The sequence below is a fragment of the Hyperolius riggenbachi genome, chromosome 1, assembly GCF_040937935.1.
Source record: "Hyperolius riggenbachi isolate aHypRig1 chromosome 1, aHypRig1.pri, whole genome shotgun sequence".
In the NCBI taxonomy this organism is placed as follows: Eukaryota; Metazoa; Chordata; class Amphibia; order Anura; family Hyperoliidae; genus Hyperolius; species Hyperolius riggenbachi.
This window is the reverse complement of record NC_090646.1, coordinates 239,107,859-239,120,206: the sequence shown is the minus strand read 5'-3', so window position 1 is coordinate 239,120,206 and position 12,348 is coordinate 239,107,859. Positions and strand designations below refer to the sequence as shown.

The window sequence follows — 12,348 nt, the reverse complement described above, 5'->3', positions numbered from 1 at the left end:
TTCGCCATAGCCTCAGATGCTAGAGGACTCTGCTAGTAGCTATGGCTGAGGTCCGTGATTGTTTGTGGCTGCCAGTTTATTCAGCAGTATATCAATATCAGTACAAGGAATTAAATATCTGTGATCAGTGCTGGTGATTATATTCATCCTCCTATAGCCTGCACAGAACTGGATGTCTCAATCCTTGTTTGGAATTGGAACCAGGGCAATTGGAGCTACCCAAGCTCTGTAGGACTTTTGAGTTACCCCAATTGAACTATATTATCTCTTCCTATGTTAGTCTGCACCTCAGTGGAGAAGTATGGACTGGCTGTCAGACAAAAGCATGTGTCCTTGTCCACCTTGTAGCTTTTATGGGGGCCCCATCCTGGTTTCCCTGTTAAACTATTCCTACACATCATTGTCACTTCCAGCAGTGGAACCCTCTGTTGGGGTAAGGGGGGTATCCATGTTTAAAGTGTACCCGAGACAAAATCGAACAAAGCATTTATAATGACCTCAGGTTTCCATCAGCCTCCTTTAGGCCGCTAGCTCTCTCGTTGCTCTCCCGGGCCACTCCAATTGTCAGTTGGCTGGCCTGGGCATTTCATCCATTTGGCTCGTGCTGTGTGGGGCATGCACAGCCAGGCCATGTGCACACCCCCATCATGCTCCAATTGCCTGGGAGCATCCTGCACCTGCACAGTAGTACTGCACCTTCACAGAATGCTACCAAAGACAGGAGCCCGATGGGGGGAACACGCATGGCCAGGCCGTGCATGCGCAGTGTAGGGGAACTGGAGACAAGCTGGCCAGCTGATGAACAGAGCAGCCCGGGAGGATGGCAAGAGAACCAGCAGCCTTCAGGGTATATACATTCTTAGTTAGATTTCATCTCAGGTTTTCTTTAAGTCAATCCCCAACTCTTGAATTTCAGCTTACAGAAATAGCAGGGGGTTGGTTCTGTCCTTTTCAAGCTGATTATGAATAGGCATGACATAAGCTGCTGTCTTGGCTTGTCTTGAACCTATTCACATGGAAAACATTCTATCTAGACCTCCAAAGCTTTCCCAGTTGGTAACATAATTTATATTCATTGTGCTGGGGTAGGGCTCTTCACATGTTGCCTGCAGCTTAGCCTGCCTCATAGAAAGTAGAACAAAAGTTTGCTTTCTTAAAACAGAAAGAATTTGCGATAATTCAGGTTGGAGTGAGCTTGAGATGTCTCCCAGTGCATCACTGCTGACTATATGCAAATGAATCATTGTTACCCTTAGAAGCTAAACACACCTCCAGAACCGCTGGAATGCAATGATGTGTCAGCTTGTTAATTTGTACAGAGCCTGTTTGTGTTAAATCTGCACCTGGGTCATTTTCTTTTTTACCACTTCAATCAATGAGTCCATTTTGTCACAGAAATCAAGAATGTAATCCACCACAGACACTTCAGAACTGTAATTTTTACACTACCAAATCTTGCAGGTGTATTCTAATGGTGGCCACTAATGATCCAATCTTTTTCATCCAATCTTACCATTTCTATGTAATACAAGGGAACTTCCTAAAGTATCCATTCAATATACTCATTCAATTTACCCTTATACTACATAGATTTGGTAAAATTGGATGAAAAAGATTGGATCATTAGTGGCCACCTTAAGAGACCTCACTTTCTTCCTATATAGTAGTTCTGTGAGTACTCTGTAGACTCCTGGGAAATCTCTTGGCATGCAAATGGAAGCTTAGACATTAGTTATTATGAGTACTACGCTTGTGACTCTACACATGCCCAACATCCGTATATTTATGCTTTTGCAGACATCCTTTGCAGTGCTTACTCTGTGGCAACTGGCAAACAGAAAAGAACTGACCGTAGTGGTGTATTTCTGAAAACTGACCGTAGTGGTGTATGTCTGCAACCATACTAGGCCAGCAAAGGTTCTGTACCACTACCAACCAGGCTTGTTTCAGTTCTGGTGTTTTTATGATAGAAGCCACATACCTTAGCAGAAAAAAATAAATATATACATATATATATATATATATATATATATATATATATATATATATATATATATATATATATATACATATATATATATATTTATATATATATATATATATATATATATATATATATATATATATATATATATATATATATATATATATGAACGAAGCGAGGAGTTGCAGCACACGGCTCTTTATTGAGCAAACAATATAATACAGGCAGACGTTTCGGTTGTCCACAACCTTTCTCAATGCCAATCAAACTGATGCAGTACATTCAAATTTATACCTGCCCACACAGGAAGTGACATAGGAAGTGACCACCCCTCACGGTGGATCAGGAAGTAAACAGAGAGATCTATCAGAATACATCATTATAAAATAAACAATAATAAGTGTTGATCCACACTTATCTGGTAACTGTTAGTCCATGATTCAATTTCATTATTATTGATTACTGATTGATCACATACCAAAACCCAGGAGGGGTAGTGATCGGGTTCTGCTTCTAAAAAGGAGGGAGGTCATGTGGATCCATAAATTAAGATCCCTACACCCACATGGATTAAATAGGGACTTCGACCTACACCTATATTTATAATGTTGCCCTTTTCTTCTAGGTTCACTTGATACATCTGATATGGATTGGATGACATTGACATGAACTATGTACAGTTAAATGAAATTGAATCATGGACTAACAGTTACCAGATAAGTGTGGATCAACACTTATTATTGTTTATTTTATAATGATGTATTCTGATAGATCTCTCTGTTTACTTCGTGATCCACCGTGAGGGGTGGTCACTTCCTATGTCACTTCCTGTGTGGGCAGGTATAAATTTGAATGTACTGCATCAGTTTGATTGGCATTGAGAAAGGTTGTGGACAACCGAAACGTCTGCCTGTATTATATTGTTTTGCTCAATAAAGAGCCGTGTGCTGCAACTCCTCGCTTCGTTCTTATATGACCCAGAGGGATTGGGCTCCCTCAGTTGCGGGCACACAGAACCATAGTATCGTTGGTGTGAGCTGCTGATCCCCCCCGGACTCTATATATATATATATATATATATATATATACATATATATATATATATATATATATACAGTGGCTTGCAAAAGTATTCGGCCCCCTTGAAGTTTTCCTCATTATGTCACATTACTGCTACAGACAGGAATCAATTTTATTGGAATTCCGTGTGAAAGACCAATTCAAAGTGGTGAACACGTGAGAAGTGGACCGAAAATCATGCATGATTCCAAACATTTTTTACAAATCAATAACTGCATAGTGGGGTGTGCGTAATTATTCAGCCCCCTGAGTCAACACTTTGCAGAACCACCTTTTGCTGCAATTACAGCTGCCAGTCTTTTAGGGTATGTCTCTACCAGCTTTTCACATCTAGAGAATAAATCTTTGCCCATTCTTCTTTGCAAAAGAGCCCCAGCTCAGTCAGATTAGATGGACAGAGTTTGTGAACAGCAGTTTTCAGATCTTGCCACAGATTCTCGATTGGATTTAGATCTGGACTTTGACTGGGCCATTCTAACACATGGCTGTGTTTTTTTTTAAACCATTCCATTGTTGTCCTGGCTTTATGTTTAGGGTCATTGTCCTGCTGGAAGGCGAACCTCCGCCCCAGTCTCAAGTCTTTTGCAGACTCCAAGAGGTTTTCTTCCAAGATTGCCCTGTATTTGGCTCCATCCATCTTCCCATCAACTCTGACCAGCTTCCCTGTCCCCGCTGAAGAGATGCACCCCCAGAGCATGATGCTGCCACCACCATATTTGACAGTGGAGATGGTGCATTCTGAGTGATGTGCAGTGTTAGTTTTCCGCCACACATAGCGTTTTGCATTTTGGCCGAAAAGTTCCATTTTGGTCTTATCTGACCAGAGCACCTTCTTCCACATGTTTGCTGTGTCCTCCACATGGCTTCTAGCAAACTGCAAACGGGACTTCTCATGCTTTTCTGTTAACAGTGGCTTTTTTCTTGCCACTCTTCCATAAAGGCCAACTTTGTGCAGTGCATGACTAATAGATGTCCTATGGACAGATTTCCTCACCCGAGCTGTAGATCTCTGCAGCTTGTCCAGAGTTACCATGGGTCTCTTGACTGCATTTCTGATCAGCGCTCTCCTTGTTCGGCCTGTGAGCTTGTGGCACACTGCAAACGGGACTTCTTATGCTTTCTGTTAACAATTACTTTCTTCTTGCCACTCTTCCATAATTTGTGCAGTGCACGACTAATAGTTGTCCTATGGACAGATTCTCCCACCTGAGCTGTAGATCTCTGCAGCTCGTCCAGAGTCACCATGGACCTCTTGACTGCATTTCTGATCAGCGCTCTCCTTGTTCGGCCTGTGAGTTTAGGTGGACGGCCTTGTCTTGGTAGGTTTACAGTTTACTTTGGAAATCTTTTTGCAGCCTAAGCCTGCTTTAAATTTCTCAATAACTTTATCCCTGACCTGTCTGGTGATGTTCTTTGGACTTCATGGTGTTGTTGCTCCCAATATTCTCTTAGACAACCGCTGAGGCCGTCACAGAGCAGGTGTATTTGTACTGACATTAGAATACACACAGGTGCACTCTATTTAGTCATTAGCACTCATCAGGCAATGTCTATGGGCAACTGACTGCACCCAGACCAAAGGGTGCTGAATAATTACGTACACCCCACTTTGCAGTTATTGATTTGTAAATAATGTTTGGAATCATGTATGATTTTCTTTCCACTTCTCACATGTACACCACTTTGTATTGGTCTTTCACATGGAATTCCAATAAAATTGATTCATGTTTATGGCAGTAATGTGACAAAATGTGGAAAACTTCAAGGGGGCCGAATACTTTTGCAAGCCACTGTATATATATATATATATTATATATATATATATATACATATATATATATATATATATATATATATATATATATATATATATATATATATATATATATATATATATATACAAACACAGAGGGTGCTGCAGCACACAACAGGAAAACAGTGTCAGGGGCTCTTGGTTACGCTTTAAAGCGTATATATATATATATATATACAGTGGGTTGCAAAAGTATTCGGCCCCCTTGAAGTTTTCCACATTTTGTCATATTACTGCCATAAACATGAATCAATTTTATTGGAATTCCACATGAAAGACCAACACAAAGTGGTGTACACATGAGAAGTGGAACGAAAATCATACATGATTCCAAACATTTTTTACAAATAAATAACTGCAAAGTGGTGTGTGCATAACTATCCGGCCCCCTGTGATCTGAGTGCAGTCAGTTGCCTATAGACATTGCCTGATGAGTGCTAATGACTAAATAGAGTGCACCTGTGTGTAATCTAATGTCAGTACAAATACAGAGTCCAAAGAACACACAAGACAGGTCAGGGATCATGTTATTGAGAAATTTAAAGCAGGCTTAGGCTACAAAAAGATTTCCAAAGCCTTGAACATCTCACGGAGCACTGTTCAAGCGATCATTCAGAAATGGAAGGAGTATGGCACAACTGTAAACCTACCAAGACAAGGCCATCCACCTAAACTCCCAGGCCGAACAAGGAGAGCGCTGATCAGAAATGCAGTCAAGAGGTCCATGGTGACTCTGGACGAGCTGCAGAGATCTACAGCTCAGGTAGGAGAATCTGTCCATAGGGCAACTATTAGTCGTGCACTGCACAAAGTTGGCCTTTATGGAAGAGTGGCAAGAAGAAAGTCATTGTTAACAGAAAGCATAAGAAGTCCCGTTTGCAGTGTGCCACAAGCCATGTGGGGGACACAGCAACCATGTGGAAGAAGGTGCTCTGGTCAGATGAGACCAAAATGGAAATTTTTGGCCAAAATGCAAAACGCTATGTGTGGCGGAAAACTAACACTGCACATCACTCTGAACACACCATCCCCACTGTCAAATTTGGTGCTGGCAGCATCATGCTCTGGGGGGTGCATCTCTTCAGCAGGAACAGGGAAGCTGGTCAGAGTTGATGAAAAGATGGATGGAGCAAAATACAGGGCAATCTTGGAAGAAAACCTCTTGGAGACTGCAAAAGACTTGAGACTGGGGCGGAGGTTCACCTTCCAGCAGGACAACGACCCTAAACATAAAGCCAGGGCAACAATGGAATGGTTTAAAACAAAACATATCTATGTGTTAGAATGGCCCAGTCAAAGTCCAGATCTAAATCCAATCGAGAATCTGTAGCAAGATCTGAAAACTGCTGTTCACAAACGCTGTCCATCTAATCTGACTGAGCTGGAGCTCTTTTGCAAAGAAGAATGGGCAAAGATTTCATTCTCTAGATGTGAAAAGCTGGTAGAGACATACCCTAAAAGACTGGCAGCTGTAATTGCAGCAAAAGGTGGTTCTACGACTCAGGGGGCCGAATAATTACGCACACCCCACTTTGCAGTTATTGATTTGTAAAAATGTTTGGAATGATGTATGATCTCTGAACCACTTCTCACATGTACACCACTTTGTATTGGTCTTTCACGTGGAATTCCAATAAAATTGATGCATGTTTGTGGCAGTAAATGTGGAAAACTTCAAGGGGGCCGAATACTTTTGCAACTCACTATATATATATATATATATATATATATATATATATATATATATATATATATATATATATATATATTCTTCATAACTTAAGTTTATTTTAATAAAAGATTGAAGGTTTCTTTTTCTTTTTTTTTTTTGTTAATGAGATAAGTAAGCTATAGAAAACACAGAGTTAGAAGTTGCTGGTTACACAGCTGTTTTACTGGTAACAAACGTAAAATTTGCAAACACACTTTAAGCGCTTAATCTGGTCGACTACAGTCATCCAGATAGGAGCCACTCTGGTCTATCTGGATGCGTATATGCATCCAGTGTTTCTGCGGTGGGTGCACGTGCCCACCACTCGTTTACACAGCGTCGATTGAGGAAGAGGAACTGATGTCCCCGTTCCAACTGCAGTGCCTGGCATGACTGGACATGACCCCAATCAGGACCCCATGTCCATTCATAATATTGAAAGCAGAGTGATGCAGAGGGGAAAAAAAGAGGGGAAAAAAATGAACAGTTCCTGCAAACTCTTGATAGTGATATTTGTGTCAGCAAGTGGTGAAATTGTAAAATAACACTGAAGGCAAATTTTAATTAAAAATTAATGAAATGAATCCCTTCTTAACTCCCCCTGTTACCAAACAAACTCAATAAAAAACAAAACAAAACATAAATAGTTGCCAAAGGGACTCAGCTATTTTAACTTCTTGGTAAACGCGTCACGCCGATGGGTGTGCACGCGGCGCCGGCCCCAGGACCGCCGTGTCACACGGCTGTTGACCTGGGGAAGACAGGTCCTAAAACAGGTCCTAAAACAGGAGGGGACCGAGGCTGCACTAAGCAATTATAAGGAGTGCAATAAAAATTGTAAAAAAGAAATTAGGCTGGCAAAGATCGAAGCTGAAAATCAAATCGCTAGGGATATCAAATCTAACCCAAAAAAAGTTTTACAAATACATCAACTCTAAAAAAAAGAAAGATTGACTGTATAGGACTCCTAAAGGATGAGGGTGGGAACTCAATGGTGGATGACCAAGGTAAGGCAGCGTTATTAAATGCTTTCTTTGCTTCTGTCTAAATAAATTAAAAATAGACAAGGCACCTGGCCCGGATGACATGCATCCTCGGGTCCTAAGGGAATTAAGTTCAGTTATAGATAAACTCCTTTATCTTATCTTTTGTGACTCTCTTGCAACTGGCAGAGTCCCAGTGGATTGGCGTACAGCCCACGTTTTCCCATTATTTAAGAAGGGCAAAAAACAGATCCAGGAAATTATAGACCTGTAAGCTTAACATCATATACATGACTTCATAGTAGAAAATAATCTTATTTCTCAGCATCAACATGGGTTTACTAAAGACAGGTCCTGTTTGACTAACATGCTCAGCTTTTATGAGGTAGTGAATGCTAATATGGATATTGGGAATGCTGTAGATGTGATATACTTGGACTTTGCAAAGGCCTTCGACACTGTTCCCCACAGAAGTCTGGTGCAAAAGTTGAGGATGCAAGGACTGGGGAAGAGTTTGTGTGCATGGATAGGGAACTGGCTAATGGACAGAAAATAAAGAGTTGTGGTCAATGGATCGTACTCAAAATGGGAGACTGTTTGCAGTGGGGTCCCACAGGGGTCTGTACTGGGTCCAGTGCTCTTCAATTTATTTATTAATGACCTAGTAGATGCAGTAGTGAGCAATGTTGCTATTTTTGCAGATGATACAAAATTGTGCAGAATCATCAACTCTCGGGAAGATAGTGTCATATTGCAACAGGATCTGGATAGGATGGCTATATGGGCACATACATGGCAGATGAAATTCAATGTTGACAAATGTAAAGTCATGCATTTTGGTCGTACCAATGGTCTAGCACCATACAAAATAAATGGGATACAGTTGGGGACATCAAACTTGGAGAAGGACTTAGGAGTACTCATCAACAACAAGTTAAATAATCGTACTCGATGCCAAGCCGCTGCAGCTAAAGCTAACAAAATTTTAGGATGCATTAAAAGGGAAATAAAAACTCGAGATGCTAGCATAATATTGCCCCTGTTTAACTCTCTAGTAAGGCCACATCTGGAATATGGAATTCAGTTCTGGGCACCACATTACAAAAAAGATATTGCAGTTTTAGAGCAGGTGCAGAGACGAGCAACAAAATTAATACGTGGGAGGGAAGGTCTCGCTTACCAAGAAAGGTTAGATAAACTGGGTTTATTTAGTCTAGAGAAAAGACGCCTTAGAGGAGATCTAATTAACATGTATAAATACATCAGGAAAAACGTTTTAGCCATTTATTTAGGAAAGGGTTCTTTACAGTAAGAGTGATTAAGATGTGGAATGCATTGCCACAGCAAGTCGTTATGGCAAACTCTATACCTGCATTTAAAGGGGGCTTAGATGCTTTCCTTGCGTTGAAAGACATCCATGGCTACAATTACTAGGTTATGCCTAATGATGTTGATTCAGGGATTTTATCTGATTGCCATCTGGAGTCAGGAAGGAATTTTTCCCTTTTGGGGCTAATTGGACCATGCCTTGTAAGGGTTTTTTCACCTTCCTCTGGATCAACAGGGATATGTGAGGGAGCAGGCTGGAGTTGTACTCTGTACTGGTTGAACTCGATGGACGTATGTCTTTTTTCAACCAAAATAACTATGTAAATAAATAACTATGATTGGATGTCATAGGCTGAAGCCTATGACAGCTGATCACAGGGATTGGCTGGCGGGGGGAGGTAGGGCGGTCCTAGAAAAAAAATTAACAAAAAAGGGTATAATTTATTAGAAAAGTAATAAAATAAATATTTGGGAAAAAAAAGCATAGGGGGAGATATCAGACCCCACCAACAGAAAGCTCTGTTGGTGGAGAGAAAAGGGGGGGGGGGGGGAATCACTTGTGTGCTGAGTTGTGCGGCCCTGCAGAGAGGCCTTAAAGCTGCAGTGGCCCATTTAGTGAAAAATGGCCTGGTCCTTGGGGGCTTAACACCATGGTCCTCAAGTGGTTAATATGTATATCTTGTAGGTATATTACTGTTATGTTAGCAAATGAGGACTTGTAATTAGGGGCCGAATACAAAAAAAAAAAACACAAGACCGAAAAAAGGCACTTTTATTTGAAAATATTGTTGCCATACATTACACTAGGAACATAATTTAAATGTTGTGATAGCTTAGACTAGCGGGCAAATAAAATGGGTGGGTTTTATTTATAGTAGCATTACTTGTATTAAAACTATAGGGGATGGAATTGGAGAAAGGTTGTATTTTTTGTTTTTTTTCTTGTATTTTCCTATAAAATGCTTAGGAAATAAAGTAATTACAGAAAACAAGTATCACCCCCAAAAAGCCTAATTTGTGGTGAAAAAAACAAGATATAGATCATTTACTTTTGATCAGAGCTGATAAAGTTATGGCGAATGACTGGGAGGAGCGCTGACAAGGGAAAATTGCTTCCGTCCTTGAGGTGAAAACACCCGTAGGCTGAAGTGGTTAATGTAATAATGAAAGTAGGCTAGTTAGCAATGCCATGTTTCAAATGTATAACATAGAATTTCATTTGTAAACTTAAAGTAAATCTGAAGTACAGTACAGTTCCAGTTATCCGAAACTGTCTTAGCCAACCAGCACAAGTCTCCGGCAGTGGTGAAAGCCAACTTCTTAGGCTGTTTGTGGGCTCTGCTGTACTTAAAGGATACCACAACCGAATGGTTGTGGTAAAATTGATTGCTGCACTGTGTAGGGGGTGATGAGTGCATACCTGCATTTCCTCCCGCCCCCTCCGTCTGCCGCCGTTCATGCTCTATACACTCCGGTGTGCGGCGACTTGCTTGACCTCTGCCCCGGACATACTGCGCCCTGTGTGCGCAGTATGTCCTTCCCCCTTCGCTTCTGGCCGGCGCATAGTGCCAGGCTCAGAAGCACGCTGTCCCCTTTTTGCTGCGTGTGCGCTCCATTACACCGAGCGTCACATGCTAATCATGTGACGCTCGGTGTAATGGAGCGCACACGCAGCAAAAAGGGGACAGCGTGCTTCTGAGCCTGGCACTATGCGCCGGCCAGAAGCGAAGGGGGAAGGACATACTGCGCACACAGGGCGCAGTATGTCCGGGGCAGAGGTCAAGCAAGTCGCCGCACACCGGAGTGTATAGAGCATGAACGGCGGCAGACGGAGGGGGCGGGAGGAAATGCAGGTATGCACTCATCACCCCCTACACAGTGCAGCAATCAATTTTACCACAACCATTTGGTTGTGGTATCCTTTAAAGACAGGGTTCCATGGCTCCCCTACGGTTAATATACTTTCAGTTACTGTATTTTAACATTTAATACAGAGCTAATGGTACAGTATGCATATACAGTGGGGAATAGTATTGTATTAGCTAGGCCTGTTTCTAACATGGAGTCTCAAGCAAGCAGAAAGCACACTTATCTAGCATCAGCCAATCCCCATCAGTGCCGGATAACCGAGACTCTACTGTATCTAGTTTTTGGTTGTTTTTTTTTTAGGTATGCTTAAAGACGCTTGTGTACTTTACCTTGACACGAACTTCATTTGCTTTTGGTGGCTGTACCTCAACCTCCTCAATCACAAGGGGCTTGCCTTTCTCCCAGGCTACGGCGGCTTTGCATTTTATAACCTTTAATCAATACAAAGCACAGGATAGCAAGACATATATGTTCTGTTCTGATATTGCAGACATATTATGAGATTATTCGGTAAAGCAGTGGAAAGAGCAATCTAAAAGTGCAGAAACCCATAGCAAATTTATACCTAATTTAATGCCAGCTCATATCTACATATACTATGTAGTGGAAGGATACCTTTTTGTGAGTGAAAAGAGACTCTTGTAACTAAAAATCCTGTCTTCAGAATTTGGTCTTACTAGTAAAGTGGTGTTAACTGGGCACAGTGTAAGTTGGAGAGTAGAACAGCACATGGGTAAGAGTAAAATGCATTTGCTTACAGTGAATCAGAATCAGAATCAGAATCAGAATCAGATTTATTTCGCCAAGTGCAGCAGTTGCCACACTCGGAATTGTTTGTGGTACACATCGGCATAAGAGTGCAGTGTATGTGCTTATGGCTAATAAATAAATGCAAAGTGTATGTGTTTACAACACGTAAGCAATTGTACTGAACATGTCCAGTGCATGGGTAAGTACACAAAGAATGGGTACACTTAAAGAGAAACTCCAACCAAGAATTGAACTTTTTCCCAATCAGTAGCTGATACCCCATTTTACATGAGAAAGACAATGATTTTCACAAACAGACCATCAGGGGGCGCTGTGTGACTGATTTTGTGCTGAAACCCCTCCCACAAGAGGCTCTGAATACCGCGGTACTGCTGGCAAACTGCCACAATGTAACAATGTTCAGAGACAGGAAATAGCTGTTATTAGCTGTCTGTAACAGACAGAGCAGCTAGAAACAGCTAAATAACCTGCCCACAGTAACAATGTCACCATGTAATAAATGTCAGAATGTTAATCTGGGAGAGGAAAGATTTTACAATGAGCAAACACTGACTAAATCATTTATACATAATTATGGTAAAAAATGAAGCACTTTTTTTTACTACATTATTTTCACTGGAGTTCCTCTTTAAGTGCAGGGATGTGTTTACAGCAGATGGGAGAGTGCTTAGTGTTCAAGTGAGTGTTCAAGTGAGTGTGTGTGCAACTGTGCATGTGTACAGCAGCTGGGCATACAACTGTTAGGTATACATACCTCCCAACCGCCCCAATTTGCCCGAGACTGTTCCTGTTGGGAGATATGATCCAG

At 41.3% G+C, this 12,348-nt stretch overlaps 1 protein-coding gene across 2 annotated transcripts in view; it reads right to left on the bottom strand.

Moving 5' to 3' along the window:
• Positions 1-12,348, bottom strand: part of LOC137504023 (alcohol dehydrogenase 1-like) — a 53,503-nt gene that overhangs the window by 39,292 nt on the left and 1,863 nt on the right. The window contains exon 2 of one of the 2 annotated variants that reach the window (XM_068231922.1): positions 11,099-11,200. The exons of the other annotated variant lie outside the window; for it this stretch is intronic. Coding sequence (XP_068088023.1) covers positions 11,099-11,200 — 102 coding nt within the window. The remainder of the gene's footprint in view (positions 1-11,098; positions 11,201-12,348) is intronic. 2 annotated transcript variants of the gene reach the window in all.